Source organism: Oryctolagus cuniculus, chromosome 3, assembly GCF_964237555.1.
Source record: "Oryctolagus cuniculus chromosome 3, mOryCun1.1, whole genome shotgun sequence".
In the NCBI taxonomy this organism is placed as follows: Eukaryota; Metazoa; Chordata; class Mammalia; order Lagomorpha; family Leporidae; genus Oryctolagus; species Oryctolagus cuniculus.
In genome coordinates, this window is record NC_091434.1 from 121,843,059 (window position 1) to 121,861,238 (window position 18,180).

Sequence of the window (18,180 nt, forward strand, 5' to 3'; positions counted from 1 at the left end):
CACAAGTGGCTGAATTGTGTACATCATAATGCCTGGCAAACCCCCTCAGTGTCTAAGCCGGCCAAATGAAAGATGTGTGGCCAAATTACACCTTAAAGGAGATCTTGAGAGAGAGATTTCTCTCCGTAAAGAAAAAAGTGCTTCTGACCCCTGTTAAAATGGCAAAGGAACCCAATTCGGAAGTGTTGGAACAGATGGCAAGACTACCACCACAGGGGATGGCGATCAGCCTCAGATCCAATACAACAAAGACAAGCTGGGATTCACAGTCCATCAGCACAGCAAGTGCTCAGTAGGTAGAAAGCTACTAACGTGACATCCGTGGTGCGGGACATTCTTGATAAACCAACGCAAAACGATTCTTGCTGAAAGCATATGCATGCGATTTCTTATCAAGGGTGGGAGATTCTTTCTAAAATGACTTGGCAGGATTCCTGCAAAAACTGGACTTTAAGAAGGTTTACTTTGATTTTACTTTTTTTCTAGAAACCTTTTATTTAAGAAACACAAACTATGCATTTCATTCATATAATACTGGGCCAAAGTGGGTAAGAAGACTCTCAGAGGAGCATAACCAAAGTGTGGGCAAGAAGAGGCCAAATCATAGCATTACCCCTTGGTTTCCTTCATTCTCTAATTTATCCAGATTTTCCTCCGATGTCAAAGATTTTCAAGTAACTCTCAATATTTCCTTAGCTTCCCCTTCCCCTTTCTTCCCCACAACCACACATTGAATTACGTGTGAAGTCCCTGTGATGTGCCTTACTGCAGAATCTCTCTCATCTTTGCACTACTTTGTCATTGCCACTGCTGTAGTTTAGGCTGGTTTTCCAGCCTGTAGCTAACCTCCCACCTGGTTAGTCTCCCCTGTGCGGCCAACATAATCTTTGGAAATTACAAGTCATTCATGTGTTTTCCCTGATCAAAAAGCTTTTGCTGTTGCTTCCTCCCCATAGAATCAGCAATATGGCCTGACAGGCTCTGACCCTGCTGACCTCCTGGGTCCTTGCCCCTCATTCTTCACCTTCCACTCAGACTTGCTCTTCCCCAACTACCCTGTGCTTTTCACACTTGTTTCTTTAGTTCATGCTGCTGGCTTAGCTTTCCTTCCACCCTACCCCCATGGAGATTTATCTATCCTTCCACCAGGAAAATCTTCCTTGCTACTTCACAGCGTACATTATTCCTTCCACCTGTGCTCACCTCGCCTTTTGCCCTTGCTGCACAATATTATAATTTATTTGCTTATATGTCTCCCAGTTTCCTGCAGGCATGGAATGTAATGGGACTATATGTGTATCTTTAGGGTCTAGCATAATACCCAAAAAACAGTAGACTCTCTGAAAGTCTGTACTATTCATTAATTTTATTCTGATTAATAGTTGGGTAAAATGGGAAATTAAACTCCTTTGTGGTTCTTTTCATGTTGGAAAATAATTTTATTTAATTTCAAACAAAATGAATCCAATAGTGTGCAGAATAGATTATCTTGCATATAAATAGACAATGCCTTCAGGAAAATATCTATATTTGAATGGCTTTTTACAGTCGATGTTTGACACTATATTCTTCGGTAACTAGGTAAAATAGGCATCTGCATTGCTCCTGTATCATTTATAATTGTTTACATTTATATTACATTTATAGGGTTTACTGGTTTCCTTATCTATTTTAGATCTTTCCTTCTTCTATATCCATAGTTAATCCCTCATTCTAGGAACCTTTATGACCTGATTCATAATGTCTAAGAATTTCCAGTCTCTTTATTTTTAAAACAAAAACCTTGATGCTATATGCAAAATAAATATAATCATGTTAGTGTAAGCTAATTCTCTAAAATTCTAGAGAAATAGTCACTGTGGTGGGCAGAATAATGGCCACCTAAAAAATGCCTTGCCTAATCCTTGGACGTGTGAGTGTGGTAAGTGACACTGCCACTGCAATGCGCTGGCAGAGGTCACTTGGGGGTGAACCAACAGAAAAAAGAAGACCTTTCTCTCTCTCTCTCTCTCTCTCTCTCTCTCTCTCTCACTGTCTAACTCTGCTTATCAATAAATAAATAAATAAATAAATAATTTTTAAAAAAGGTTTTATGGAGGTTTAAATGAAATAGTTGTGGGGAGCAACTGGGAGCAACTCGGACTAGACTAAGTTACTAGAATTAAGACTTATTCTATGCATCTGCTTTCCCACAATATGGCTCTGAGAAGGGAAACAGCTTCTACACAGCTGCCTCCAGTTCAACCAATAAACTGTGGGACCTGCTCCTGATTGGAGGAGAGCAGCATACTCGGCGTGTGGGTAGCAGAGTTGGGATTGGCGGAAGAGGACTATAAAGGAGGAGAGAGAGGGCATGCACCAGGAACATCTAAGGGGAACACCTGTGCAGCCCCCGAGAGAGCCGGCCGGCGGTGTGCCGCTCCCCCGCGGAAGTGGGGAATGTGGCAGGGGGAACTGCCCTTCCACGGAGGTGGAAGGGACAGTAGCCAACCCGGGAAGAACCAGCAGCAAACCCGGGGAGGGCCGAGCAGACGAAAGAACAGCGCAGGGTCCTGTGTCGTTCCTCCACGAAGACGGGGAGCGACAATAGTATATGCAAAACGCCCACTACTTGGGGCTGGAGCCACGGTGCATGAGGTTAATCCTCTTCCTGTGGTGCTGGCATCCCATATGGGCGCCGGTTCTAGTCCCGGCTGCTCCTCTTCTAATCCAGCTCTCTGCTATGGCCTGGGAAAGCAGTAGAAGATGGCCCAAGTCCTTGGGCCCCTGCAGCCTCATGGAAGACCAAGAAGAAGCACCTGACTTCTGGCTTCAGATTGGCACAACTCCGGCCGTTTCGGGCATCTGGGGAGTGAACCACCAGAAGGAAGACCTTTCTCTCTGTCTCTCCCTCTCACTCTCTGTAACTCTACCTCTCAAATAAAGATAGGATAGAGACAAATCTTAAAAAAAAAAAAAAACAACTGCCCACTACTACTATTAAAAGTACACATTTAACAACCTGATCATCATGGTATGAATATACATCAGTCAATAAAACATATGTAGTCCTAGCCAGCTACATAAATGTAAACACACCATCATTTGTTATCAGATTTTTCCTTCTATTTGCACCAACATTATCAACACTAAATTAGGAATTTACATTAGATGAGACTAAGGGGTTTCAAAGCCCTAGCAAGTATGCTAGACGGACTTCCTGACAAATAAGGACTATAAGATTCCTTTAAAAAAAGATTTATTTATTTATTTTAAAGGCAGAACTAGAGAGAGAGAGAGATCTTCCATCCTCTGGTTCATCCCTCAAATGGCTGCAATGGCCAGGGTTGGGTCAGGCCAAAGCCAGGAGCCTGGAACTCCATCCAAGTCTCCCATGTAGATGGCAGGGGCCCAAACACTCGGGCCATCCCCTGATGCTTTTCCAGGAGCATTACCAGGGAGCTGGATTGGAACTGGAGCAGCTGGGACTTGAACCTGCATTCATGGCATGCAGTATTGCAGGTGTCAGCTTCATTTCCTCCACCACAATGCCAGCTCAAGGACTCTAAGATTCTATGTTACATCAACTGAATACAAATAAATCATTTCAATTTGGTTAATGCTACTGAAATCAAATTAATAGAGCTGAAAAGAAGTTCACAGAATTTTCAGTGACAGTATTTTAAGTAAGAGGCTAGTCTGAACCAATATAGAATGCTAAGTTTAGTTTTTTTTTTTTTTAAATTCACACTTATGATTGGCAGGTGCCACAGCACTGTGGTGGACATGCACAGCCATGAAGAGGTCTCTGACGCCACCCCTCTTCAGTTTGCTCCAAGCACAGACATGGTTTTTTGAAACTTATCAGCAAGGCCTTGCACAGCAAAAATATCAAGCCATTGTTGAGCAGCTACTTGGCAGCAAAAGCAGAAACAAAAACAAAAACAAAACCCACATCCTTGACGAAGCTTTCCGAGTTGTTCTAGAAGAAGAAATTATAAAAGCAGTCATCATGTGAAAATGTTTCAGCTAACATTTTCATTATTGGGGGAGAAACTGAAGGTATTGGCATCACATCTATACCTTTTGCATTGTTGGGAGATGTTTTGTATTGCCATTCTTTGGATCACTGTGACACAATATTCCCTTTTGTGAAAAATAAATGTTGCTACTTGAAAATTAAAAGCATTCTATTCTGGGAAAAATTATCTACTGTGCATGTGTGATGAGCGCCTAAGAAGATGATCTAAATCCCAGAATACAGTCTTCTGTGGGCGAATGCAACTGTTTAAGACAAGCTTTTCCCTTTACCTGAGAAACCAGGTCTCGCAGAGTCAGCTTAACCTGGACAGTGTCACTGTTTTCAGTACCAATGAGCAGGAAAGCACCTTGGGTCAGAAGTCCGTGGAGGACAGAGAAAAAGGAATGGATGTAGAAGAAGGGGAAATGAGATGATGAAGCTCCGACAACTTGCTCCATTCCAAATATTACAACCTTTCTCAAAAATTCCAGTCACTTCAGAAACCCCGTGCAATGCTGACTGGGACTCCAGGAACTCCTGGAAAGGAAAGGAAGAAGCATGGATGGTATAACCACCCAGGAGCCCAGACAGACAGGAGAAACATATATTACATAACCTTCAAACGTTGTATGTTTAGGACATTCTGCCCACTCCAGGTTGAGCACACTTCTAACTTCCCTCCATGACATGAACTCCAAGTTAGGCCACTGCTGATAGGTTCCTGGCCAAACCAATCACATTCAGGCTCTGCTGACTCACTGATTGATTCACACAGAAATCCTCATTAGCATATACCTTAACCAACTGGGTAAACTTCCTCATTTGGAGACATAAACATCCTAAGTCAGGCATTCCTGGCTGGCACACTTCTGGGATAGTTGCTGTTTCGCTGGGAGCTCTCACTGCCTATTTCAATGAACTTCCTTTGTTTTGCTCAGTCTTCCTTGTCCATGTGCCTCCTACTCCATGGTTATGAAACAGAGAACCTAGCAGGGAAGAGGAGCTGCCATGCACCTCGACTAACCTGGCAGAGAGGAGAAGCTGTGAACCAAAGGAAGAGGAGAGGTTATAACACACAGAGCTGCCACACAAGGAACTGCAACATGGGAGCTGGGCTATTTCTAAAGGATCGGGCAAAAGAAGAACTGGGAAGACCTCAGCAATTGGAACCACACACTCCTCCTGCCGGCACTCCTGCCAACAGTGTAGGAGACGATTTCATGGAAAACTTGTCTTAAGTATTCTGAAGGGAGTTAGAACAATTTTTAAAAGTTCTAAATCAGGTGATATTCAGACCTCAAGGAAAAAGATGGAAGCCTTAAAACAGGAGGAGAACATGTGTATTTTGCAAAATTTTTAAAGTAAAAGTGAAGGAACAGTTAAAAGTCATAGACTGAGAAATTCTAACATCTTTCTAACAGGTTTTCCGTGGAACAAAATGGAGAATAGAAAGTGTACTGAAAATAACTGAAGGAAGTACCCGTCCCTCAAAGTGTGGGTCAGCTAACCAAGCAGAATAAAGAAAGATAAATCCACACTTTGGTACTTCAAGCTGTGCCTGTGGTGATACAGAGGGGGAAAAAATAAAAAATAATAAATAAATAAAACCAGAAAAACCTAAAAAGACACCAGAGGAAAACAGTCACACATATACAGGGAAGGAACAGCTATATGACAGGTAGCAGATTTGTGACAATTAACAACCATCAATATGAGAAGATGCTAAAGAAGTGAGGTGCTGAGGGGGAAAAAAATCCAACGATTAGCAACTGTCAGTCTAGAATTTCACACCCAGATAAATTCTCTCAGGACTCTGGGTCAAAGAAAGGCATTTATACTCAAAGACTGGGAAGACTTATTTCTCAAAGACCCTCATGTTGAAAAAAATACTGAATTTTCTTCAGGAAGAAGGAACTTGAACCTTTAAGAAAGGAGTGGAATACAGAAAGCAATGGTGAGCACAAAAATTGAAGAATATGAGAATGAATTTCCTATAAACACACGGCATTGACAAACACTGACTGTACGCCACAGTGAGCTAGGAAGTCCGTCCTTCGAAGGGATTGTTGACTCACAGAAGAGGCAGGTGTTCACACTCACTACAACACAAGGAGAAATAAATGTGTTCAATAACAACAGAACTAGCAGAGTCTGTGAGAGTTGAAGGAGGCAGCGATCCAGTCTATACAGACATTAGGGATAGGGTTTAGCAAAAACAGTTATTGCAGAGGGGCGGCGCCGGCCCTGTGTGGCGGCCTGAGGGCGGGAGGAGGGTGGCGCTGGAGGCGGGGGAGGCGCTGGAGGGGTTGGTGGTTGTACTTGCAATCGCAACTGTCGCTGGGCGACGCCTTCAAGGTGTCCACGCCCCGCAGCACGGAGCTCTGGAGTTTCCTCTGCAGCCCCAAGCACCAGTTGTCCCTGCACATCCTGCGCAGCAAGGAAGACCACAGCTACTCTCTGCCGGTCCCGGTGCCCGAACCGCCAGTGCCGCCCGGCTCCGCGCGCAGCGGCCAGGAGGAGGCGCCGCGGAGCCCGGGCGGCCGCCGCCGGAGGAGGAAGCCGCCGCAGCGGCTGCTGAGGAGACCTCGCCTGCCAAGCCCGCGGCGGCGCCCGGGCCCTGCTTCGGGGGCCGCACGCCGGGGGAGATCTGGAGGGCGGCCACCCCGACGCTGACCACCTTCCCCAGCAACCGCGTCGGCGGCCACGTGTGGGGCGACCTCAGACTGGTGGCGGCGGCGCAGCACCGGGCGCGCCAAGGCCTGCGAGGGAACCTGGAACCCGTGGGGAGGCTCCGCCGCTGCCTGGTGCCCCGGGCGTGAGGAGCGGTGCCGAGGGCGCCGCCTGCCGGCCCCGGACCCGGGCGCGGAGCTTCCGTCTGGACGAGTGGACAGGTGGCAGTGGAGTGTTTAGAAATCCGGCCAGGACCCTGTCCCTAGTGCGCGTTACACGCTAAGAAGTCGTCACCGGATGGTGTTCTCTGCCCTGCGCCGCAGGCACGGGTCGCCGCCGTCTGGGAGGGACTCCCTGGGGCACCGGGCCTGCGGAGGGGGCGACAGCTGGACCAGCAGGGAGGCCCCTCTGCTTCCTAACCCCAGACTGAGACGTCTCCAGGACTGTAGGGGCTGATCTGTTCGCTCCCTTATGGATTCTTCCTTACTGGTCTGGAAGTCCTACAAAGAAGTCACTCTTTTTTTTTTTTTTTTCCCCTCCAAAGGAATTTGATTTCATGCTTTCTTTTTTTAAGCTAGAATTTACTTGCTCATCATCACCTTCCTCACACACACCCCCTTATTTTTATTTATTTATTTATTTATTTGACTGACTGTCAACCCTCTTTCTGGATGAAACATGCTTTGTGATGTTGCACCAGTTTGTGCTCATGGTGTTCTGAATCCTCATTCGTTTCTGAATTTTTACCGGCTTCCAAAGCTTTGACCAAGGATGTTTTTAAAAGGTTCAAGCTTAGCCCATCTCTTAAGTGGGTTGTTTGTATTGATGTTGTGGAGTTTCTTGATCTCTTTGTAGAGTCTGGTTATTAACCCTTTATCTGTTGCATAGTTTGCAAATATTTTTTCCCATTCTGTCGGTTGTCTTCACTTTCCTGACTGTTTCTTTTGCAGTACAGAAACTTCTCAATTTGATGCAATCCCAAATGTTAATTTTGGCTTTGACTGCCTGTGTTTCCGGGGTCTTTACCAAGAAGTCTTTGCCTGTGCCTATATCTTGCAGGGTTTCTCCAATGTTCTCTAATAATTTGATAGTGTCGGTTCGTAGATTTAGGTCTTTAATCCATGTTGAGTGGATTTTTGTGTAAGGTGTAAGGTAGGGGTCTTGCTTCATGCTTCTGCACGTGGAGATCCAGTTTTCCCAGCACCATTTATTGAATAGACTGTCCTTACTCCAAGGATTGGTTTTGGATCCTTGATCAAATATAAGTTGGTTGTAGATGTTTGGATTGATTTCTGGTGTTTATATTCTGTTCCAAATGGCCAACAGACACATGAAAAAATGTTCAGGATGACTAGCAATCAGGGAAATGCAAACCAAAACCAAAATGAGGTTTCACCTCATCCCAGTTAGAATGGCTCACAATCAGAAATCTACCAACAGATGCTGGTGAGGATGTGGGGAAAAAGGGACACTAACCCACTGTTGGTGGGAATGCAAACTGGTCAAGCCACTATGGAAGTCAGTCTGGAGATTCCTCAGAAACCTGAATATAACCCTACCATACAACCCAGCCATCCCACTCCTTGGAATTTACCAAAAGGAGCTTAAATTGGCAAACAAAAAAGCGGTCTGCACCTTAATGTTTATTGAAGCTCAATTCACAATAGCTAAGACCTGGAATCAACCTAAATGCCCAGCAACAGTAGACTGAATAAAGAAATTATGGGACATGTACTCTATTGAATACTATACAGCAGTCAAAAACAATGAAATCCGATCATTTGCAACAAAATGAAGGAATCTGGAACACATCATGCTGAGTGAAATAAGCCAGTTCCAAAGGGACAAATGTCATATGTTCTCCCTGATCAGTGACAACTAACCGAGCACCAAAAAGGAAACCTGTTGAAGTGAAATGGACACTATGAGAAACAGTGACTTGATCAGCCCTTGTCCTGACTGTCGAGGAACAACTTAATACTTTATCCCTTTTAGTATTTTTTGTTCTACTTAATACTATTGGTTGAACTCTTTAATTAACACACAGTTATTCTTAGGTGTTTAAATTTAACTGAAAAGTGATCCCTGTTAAATATAAGAGTGGGAATAAGAGAGGAAGGAGTTGTACAATTTGGCACATGCTCAAGCTGAGTTGCCCCAAGTGATGGAGTTAGAAATGGGCCAGGGGATTCCAATACAATCCCATCAAGGTGGCATGTACCAATGCCATCTCACTAGTCCAAGTGATCAATTTCAGTTCACAATTGATCATAATGATAGGTCTAAGAGTCAAAGGGATCACATAAATAAGACTAGTGTCTGCTAATACTAACTGATAGAATCAAAAAGGGAGAGAACAATCCAACATGGGAAGCAGGATACACAGCAGACTCATAGAATGGGAGATGTCCTAAACAGCACTGTGGCCTCAGAATCAGCCCTTAAGGCATTCAGATCTGGCTGAAGAGCCCATGAGAGTATTTTAGGCATGGAAAGCCAAAACACTCTCTCTGGCAAAAAAAAAAAAAAAAAAAAAAACCACCCTAAATGAAAGATCTCTCCCAGTGAGATCCCAGTAGAAAGAACAGGCCATCAAAGAAGGAGGTACCTTTCTCTGAAGGGAGGATAGAACTTCCACTTTGTCTATGACCTTCTCTAAATAAGATCGAAGTTGGCGAACTCAAAAGGCTTCCATAGCCTTGGCAACTCATGACTAGAGCCTAGGGAGATTACTGACGCCTTAAACAAGAGTGTCAAATTGTTAAGTCAACAACAGGAGTCACTGTGTACTTACTCCTCGTGTAGGATCTCTGTCCTTAATGTGTTGTTCAATGTGAATTAATGCTATAACTAGTACCCAAACAGTATTTTACACTTTATGTTCTGTGGGGGTGCCTACTGATGAAATCTTTACTGAATATATACTAAATTGATCTTCTGTATGTAAAGATAATTGAAAATGAATCTTGATGTGCATGGAATGGGAGAGGGAGCGGGAGAGGGGAGGGTTGCATGGGAGGGAAGTTATGGGGGGGGGGGGAAGCCATTGTAATCCATAAACTGTACTTTGGAAATTTATATTTACTAAATAAAAGTTTTTTTAAAAAGGTTCAAGCTTATGACTCTGAATATTGCGAGGATTTGTGTGACTTTAAATTTCCTGGGTTCAGTGATTACAAAGAGATGCAAAGTACAACTGTGTAAACATTTATAAAGGGTTTCTTAAATATTTTATGTGAAAAGCTAATGTTTATATTTACTGAGCTCTTAAAGAGAATGGTAGAATGCTAAAATGTTTGTTTAAGAAAAGTTGACTTGTTAAAATTCCTTTTAATTGAAGAATAAAAAAAAGAATTGAAACCCCACATGGCTTGTGATAAAGAAAAGTGAATAAATTGTGATGAACCAGAGCTGGTTACAGGATTGACTGGCATCCGACTGGATGTGATTTGACCTCATGTCTTGGTCCAACATATAAATCCAAGAATCTTAATTCTGGGACACTTAATTGAAAGCAGGAGCTGTGTAAGAGGGGTGAATATGTGTAAAGATTGTGATGAAAACCATCAAGAGAATACGCATTACAAGTCTCACAGCTGTTAACGATCTACAGGAGGGGCTGGGGGACATTTCTTGGTATCAAGTCACTGGTTGAAGTGAACTTTGGGCAAGAGAGATCTTTGTTTCCTTGTTGTCAGATAACAAGAAATGCCCAGACTAACATCACTTTTATATACATCGCGAAAGTTGACATTTTTGTCCTGTGGGTTTGCCTTTTTTGTCTTCCCATTGGTAATTGTGTTTGCAGTTGTTAGGTCTTTGACAGCTGAAGATACCAGAATCAAGCCCGCTGAGCCCCACAGAGTACTGACCCTTCTTTATGCTGTTACAGTAGTGTGGATACCATGTGGCCCAGTGTGGACTTTTTGATTATCCAAGTGCCTTTGGTCATTGGTGGCAGCAAGACTTAATGGTTCTTAGCTAGTGGTTCCACAACCAGCTTTTAACTGCAATACCTAAAGGGTCAAGTAGTGTGCCTGTGCCACTGTTATTTCAAATGTAAGTGTTCTGCTTTAGAATGATCTATCCCAGGCTGGAATTTGACATGTGAAATCCTCAACGCGAAGGTTTAGCTCTGCTTGGCAACTTTTTAGGAGGATACGCAGAGTTGGAATTTTGGCTCTTGGGTTCCTAGAATTCACATGGCATAGCTTTCTGAAATCAGTTTTTTCCCTTGTAGTTTAATAGTCCATAATAAGAGTGTAGTGACATTAATTTCAGAGTTCTTTTGTTTAAAAATGTATCTATAAATATATATGAGACTTTATGCCAGTTGCCCAGTAAGCCTCAGTCTTACTTGCTACTTGACACATTACTACAGACACTGTCACATGAGTAGATAAACAGTGAGTAATTACTTAGAAGATGGAGAGTGTTAAATTATACTTGTGTGATAGAGAGCTTAGACTCTTTTGGTTTGTTAGTTTCCATTGCCAGTTGTACTTCAGATACATAGGACTTTCTTCCCAAAAACATATTGTTAATTTTTATAGCTAACTAGCAGCTGGAACAAAAAAAGTGTTTGTACCACTTCACTATTGTACATAGGTTTATAATAATTTTAAAAATCCAATGGCCATATTAGAATGTAATTTTAACATGTAGTTTGTCCAGATAGTTTCCCAGAGCATTTTGAAATCAGGCTCAGCTGAGAGGTTGACTTTGCTCAGCACACAACTGAAACATAACCAGTGACACCATGCATTTATTTTAACTCAGCCTCGACGTGCTTTCCACTTATGCCTTGTTAGTTTGTGTGCTTGAGCTCTCATAAGTGCGTTTTTGGATAATTTGGGCTGTTTGATTTCAGTTGGAACCTGATTACTCATTGTGAATTCAATATGGTTCATCTGGGCTATAAAAAACTTGCCATTTCTGGTTTTTAAAATAAGATAGAAGAAATCTTTGTTTTTGCCAGGTTTGCTTTAGCAAGACCTGTGTGACAGCTTCAAAAATGTGAAGAAACATCTGATGTAGTTGACTAGTATTTTACCTGGAAAGGAAAGAGTATTTTATGGGAACTTCTGAGCAGAATGTGAACAGAAACTTGGCACAGTGGCCTTTGCAGTGAGGCATCCATTTCCTGTCCTCTCCCGTGAGTCTGTAGCTCAGCTTGGACATAGTTTGCTAAAGAAATCCTGAGACCTTTATTCTCTCTTAAATCATGGCACAAGTAGAAGGGAGCTAGGATGGAATTTATTGCCATGATTGTATTTTTATTTAATGTTAACTCTTGAGTGCCTGTATGTGACTGGCACCTCAAATAAGATTCTTTACGTCATTTAACTCCTCCTTCTCCTCCTTGTCAACCAGCAACTTATTTTTACATTACTAAAACCAGTGACATGATTGTTGGGGCAGGCTTCATGTTAATAGTGCAAAGTGTCACGGTAGTGGGGTGTATTTATTTCCTTTGAGTCTGAGTACTTTACTGGACAAATGTTAAGCTGGTGGCTGACACCTATTGATTTACTGTGTGCAAATAATAGTACTATTTTTCAGGAAACACTTGAGTAAAAAAAAAAACAAACTCCAAAAAATAGTTGAATCTAAAAATTTTAAGCAATTTTGAACTCAAAAGTTTTTTTTTGTTGTTGTTGGTTTTTAATGGATTGCCACGGCACTCTTTTAATTGGTGGTTTTTAATGAACATAAATGCCTTATATTTACTTTTTTGCTGTGCTTTTGATAGATTGTTAATGTCTTAAGTGCATTAGAAAGCAATTGTTTATAATGGAACTGAAGTGTTTCCCTGGACAGTTTGATGTGCGCATGATTAAAAGTTACAATCTGGCTGTGCTTTCCTTTTTAACTTATCAACTATAAATAAATTTTAGAGAATACACAAAACAAATATTGCATGGGACCCATTCACACTAAGTAATTCTTTGTTTATCTGAAACCGAAATGTAACTGCTATCTTGTATTTTATCAGGCCACTGTACATAAGCAGAGCTGCTGGCAAGCCATAGAACTTAATTATTTCCAAATGGAAGAAGGTATGCAAATTAAAGTAGTTTTAGATAAGACATTTTTTATAAGAACAATTGGGGGGTCAGCATTGTGGTTAAGCCACCACTTACCGTGCAATCATCTCATATCAGAGTGCTAGTTAGAGCACCAGTTTCCAATCTAGCTCCCTGGAGTGGATTGCCCAAGTACTTTGGGCCCCTGTCACCCATCTGAGAAACTAGGAGGAAGCTCCTGGCTCCACCTTTAGCTTGGCCCAGCCCTGGCTGCTGCAGCCATTTGGGGACTAAACCAGCAGGTTGAAGATCTCTCTTCTCATCCTCTCCCTACCTCCTCTGTTTTTTTTTTTTTAAACAATAAAATAAAACTTTTATATTAAAAAAGATTTATCTAAAAGGAGTAGAAAATAACTTCACTCTAGGAAAACTAGCTGATGCCTAGGAATGTGAGTCACAGTTTTCATAGTGGACATAACAGGCCAAAAGGCAACTGAAACATTCAGAAGCTCTGGTTGCACCTTACAAATTACCAAAGAGCAAGAAGTGAAACCATAAAATGGGACTCAAGAGAGCATCTCATCTCATCAAGGAAGCCCAGGCAGGAAACTTCCCTATGTTTTAGCCAAAAATGCCAGGGATTTGGGAACCTCATACTTTGCCAGCTGGTATGCTGACCACTACAACTCAAATGGATGGCTTCAAATTAATTCTTCAAAGTAAAATAGTGTCACAAATGTGATGTGAGGCAAGGGAAAAAATGGATCACGCTAGCTCAACAATGTGCCATAACACTAATTACTCAAAGAGAAGCATATATTATTGGATGGGTGGGGCCAGTGCTGTGGCATAGCAAGTAAAGCCATCACCTGCAGTGCTGGCATGCCACATGGGCACCGGTTCGAGTCCTGGCTGCTGCACTTCCTATCCCGCTCTCTGCTATGGCCTGGGAAAGCAGTAGAAGATGGCCCAAGTCCTTGGGCTCCTGCACCCCCACCCCCTGTGGGAGAATCAGAAGAAGCTGTCTTCAGATTGGCTCAGTTCCAGCCATTGCAGCCATCTGGGGAGTGAACCAGTGGATGGAAGACCCCTCTCTCTCTCTGACTCTGCCTCTCTGTAACTCTCCCTTTCAAATAAATACATAAATCTTTTTTTAAAAAATATATGGGTATTACCTTCCTCCTCCTCTTCCTTGTTCTTTGACATTGCAGGAGCAATTTTTGCTTCACATTTATCTGATGTTTATGCAAGAAAATAAAAAATAAAACATGACTCCGACCTCCTTGAAAAATATATTTCAAAATGTTCAAACTTTAAAATTTTCAGAAGTTGAAAAAGACATTTTACAGGGTTTTCTGTTAAAAAGAAAACCTTGCTTCTCCAAATAGAAGACTAGTGACATTATATAGATATCACTGAATAGCCTATATATACTTTTTTTTTTTTTTGACAGGTAGAGTTAGACAGTGGGAGAGAGAAAGTTCTTCCTTCCATTGGTTCACTCCTCAAATGGCCGCTACGGCTGAAACTATGCCGATCTGAAGCCAAGAGCCAGGTGCTTCTTCCTGGCCTCCCATGCGGGTGCAGGTGCCCAAGCACTTGGGCCATCCTCCACTGCCTTCCCGGGCCACAGCAGATAACTGGACTGGAAGAGGAGCAACAGGGACTAGAACCTGGCACCTTTATGGAACGCCGGCCCCACAGTCGGAGGATTAGCCAAGTGAGCCACAGCGCCAGCCCCGCCTATATATACTTTATAAATGATTATATTTTTAGAATTTTTTTCTGCCATCCAACTATTTTGGCTTCACCTTATGCCTAGTAGAAAATTGAGAGGTAGAAATACATTTCATGTAGCATATCTTACTTATAAAGAACTCAAGGGCTGGGCAGGCTGAGCTGAGGCTGCGTGGGAGGCCTCGGGCGCGTCTCCTTTTGTGGCCTTCGGCTGGCCGGGAGCGGACGCCCCTGTGGAGCTGCCCGGGCCTGGGCGCGAAGTTTCACCAGTGCCAGTGAAGACGCTGAACCAGCAGTCTTCATTTCCAGTGCACAGATGTGGACGGTTACCCAGAGAGGTGAACTGATTGCTCACCCTCACACGGTAGCTCATTCTTGGTTGAGGCCGCTCCTTCACGGTTTCTACGACTGTAGTGAGACAAAAAGGGTGATGAACAACCAAGACCTTGCTTCACACCAGATTGGCAGCTAAACAAGGACCTCTTCTGACCAGTGGCATTCGTATGCTCTAAAAAGGTCAGCAGAGGTCACGGGTCCTCCAGGATGTCAGGCTCAGCTCCTGGGTTCTGCAGCGGAGGTTGGTGCTTCCAGCCAGTCATCCAGTGGGCACAGGCGGTTCTGCCCTCCCACCCCTTTAATGAGAATACTTTCCTTCCCCTTCAAACACTGGGTTTTCACATTTTGATAACTTCTGCCCACCTTCACTCCTATCAATCAGACTTTATGTAACAGCTCTGCATGGGGCTCCCAAAAATGAATCTGACCTTGAAAACAGCTCTAAGTGGAACAGGCTCAGAGTGAAAGCAGATATCAAACACTGTGTGTCACATTCTGGTAAAAACTAGGCTTTCATAAGTCACACATGACCCAGGTATAGCTGGGGCCAAGCCAAAGCATTAGATGGAAGAGGTTTAACATATAAGGAGAAATCTACCTTATGAAATGAGTATCCTACAGTATCCCAGAAGAGTAGATCCAATTCTACGTAAATCCCTCTTAAATTATACCAAGCTCTTTGTGATCGCAGTAATTGAACCTATCGAGTAGGATTGGAGCTAGGAGAATTCTCATCATTAACTCAATAAGGTTTGAAACTCGGGCACTTGAAAATGTGTAGGATTATTCTCTAGTTTAATTTGGAACTGGAACTCTTTCCACCCCTCACCCCAGCCCTCTATGCAGTCCTATTTAAGATGCATATTAATGAGAGTTGCATATCATGTGATGGACTTATTAATTTGGCGCCATTATCATTCCACCCATGTGCATTTGCTTTTTCTGTGCTGTGTTCACAAGTAGTGTCTGGTTCCTTCCGTCAACGCCTGGTTCTATAGGTGACACTCTGTCCTGAACACTAGGTGGCAGCAAACTGCTGATATAACCAATCAGTCAAGGGACAAAAATGTTCTAAGGCACTCAGGCACACTCAATAGAGAGATGGTACAAAGATTGTGTGGATAAAACCCAATAGGATGAAGAGTTTCGTCCTTGGAGACGCCGGAGTAGCTTGGCCGTGAAGATGCCGCGTGGAAGCCGCAGCCGTACCTCCCGCATGGCCCCTCCGGCCAGCCGGGCTCCTCAGATGAGAGCCGCCCGAGGCCAGCGCCAGTAGCTCAGCCGCCAGCAGCAGCCCCACCATCTGCAGTCGGCTCACCCGCCGCGGCACCCCGACAGCCAGGCCTCATGGCCCAGATGGCCACCACTGCAGCTGGCGTGGCCGTGGGCTCTGCTGTTGGGCACACGCTGGGCCACGCCATCACTGGGGGCTTCAGTGGAGGAAGCAGTGCTGAGCCCTCGAGGCCGGACATCACTTACCAGGAGCCCCAGGGAGCCCAGTTAGCACAGCAGCAGCAGTTTGGCCCTTGCTCCTACGAGATAAAGCAGTTTCTGGAGTGTGCCCAGAACCAGAGTGACGTTAAGCTCTGTGAGGGTTTCAATGAAGTCCTGAGACAGTGCAGAATTGCAAACGGGTTAGTCTAATCAAGAAGCTCGGGATGAAGCGGAAAATGGGGTCTCATGACCAAGTTACTTTGGCATACAGATGTAATCGGTAGTGTAAAGCCGCCTGGTCAGCCTGTCATCTGCTTTGAAGAGCTTCCTTAGTCCAGAAAGGCCATCTTTGCTGTGTGGAAATTCATTGAGATGATACTGAATTTGGGGCTGGACAGATGTTTGGTCTCCTTGAACAAGCTGTTGTAATGTTATTGTTTATGAGTAGAATAAAGTGATTTTCTTCCAAAAAAAAAACACAAAAACCAATAGGATGAAAGAACTCAATTGTAAAGGTTTGGTGGCATAATTATATCTGTTGTAGCTCCCCCAACTTTTTGGAAGCCCCTTAAGACTAAATCGACTTACCTAAAACTCCACAGAGCAGCGTTAGACACATAATAGGCCCCAACACTTTGCCTGATGAAGATCACAACTACTTTCATTACTTTCCAGGAGTTGAAAATAGACTTTCAGGTATCATAACTTCCCCCAGTCATCACGGAAGGTTATCTTTATGTCTATGTTGTCAACCTACTCTTTCTTATTTGGGATATGCTTATAATTGTTTTAAGTGGAAATACTTAAAGGAAGATCATTAAAAACCAACATGTTTACTAAAAAAAAAAAACCAAAAAACCAAAAAAACAAAACAAAACAAAAAAACCTCCAGATACTTTTAATGGAGTGATTAGGTTATCTTTATGCTACTTACATAGATATCTTACAGCTCCTTTTTAAGCAGCATAATTTAAATAGGTATATTATTGATAAGTAAACATGTTTAGATTGAATAATTTCTCAAGGGCCATCCAATCATACTTTAGACTTAACTCCTTGATATAGTTCTAATGTCTGAATGGAAAACGAAGGATTGGGTCTCAATTAATTCCCATTAATTACAAAACACCCTTTGTGTTACTAATGTAGAACCTGGTTGTCGCCGTACACCTCTTCCAATTGGTCATCCTATGATGCATAATATTGGCCAGTTCCTTCCAAGTGGGCTTCCTGTAGTTACTGCACAGTCTTCAAACAGGTACATTTAGAAACTATGCTTACAGTTCACCAGGTATGATCAGACCATTGGTTAACATTGGGGGGTACGTAGCTTTTTAATTGATATCTACTTTCTAGGACATTTGCTTTTTAATTAAAAATCAAAGAACCTGGGAAAGAAAGCTAGCATAACAAAGTGGTTGGAAGAGAATGCACACAGAAAATGTTTATTATTGGTAGCAGGAGGCATTTTATACAAGAAGTTCCTTAAAATTTTTCTTTGTTTTCTTCTTTGTTTTTATGTTGATATTGGCTATATTTGATGATTTCTGATTTTTTACAGATCAAGTAGAACTGTGGTTTAGATTTCACGATTTATATAGATGATTTTATAAACTATTATGTTTCTGAAACTATGCAATTCAGGGTGTTTGGAATTTATATTGAAACATTGGACTACATGTGGGCTTGCTTGCCTAACTTGCACTGGTTTCAAAATTTTTTTAAAATGAAATACTCTTACCTTAAATATACTTTTCCAGTGATTAATATTTCCTCCCTCACTCTGTACCCCCTTGTCCCTGTCTCTTTCAATCTCCTCTCTCTCACTCATGGGTAAGTGTTTAGAAATGTCAATTTCCTTTTAATAAACTTGACCTTTTATTTCCTTTTTTGCATTGTGCCTTCATCTTTATTTATTTCAACATATTTTCCTATTAGATTATAACCCACAAATCACAATTTACACTATGCTATCTA

The 18,180-nt window shown here is 42.7% G+C and overlaps 1 protein-coding gene and 1 pseudogene across 1 annotated transcript; both read left to right on the forward strand.

Annotated features, from left to right (window-relative positions):
- Window positions 1-4,558: 4,558 nt before the first annotated feature.
- Window positions 4,559-8,370, forward strand: LOC103348818 (coiled-coil domain-containing protein 71L-like; annotated as a pseudogene).
- Window positions 8,371-15,790: 7,420 nt separating this feature from the next.
- LOC100342544 (coiled-coil-helix-coiled-coil-helix domain-containing protein 2) lies at window positions 15,791-16,434 on the forward strand. Its single transcript, XM_002713302.5, is given in 2 exon segments — window positions 15,791-16,022; window positions 16,025-16,434. Coding segments are annotated over 2 exon segments (459 nt in total). The 5' UTR covers window positions 15,791-15,952; the 3' UTR covers window positions 16,414-16,434.
- The last annotated feature ends 1,746 nt before the right edge of the window (window positions 16,435-18,180 follow it).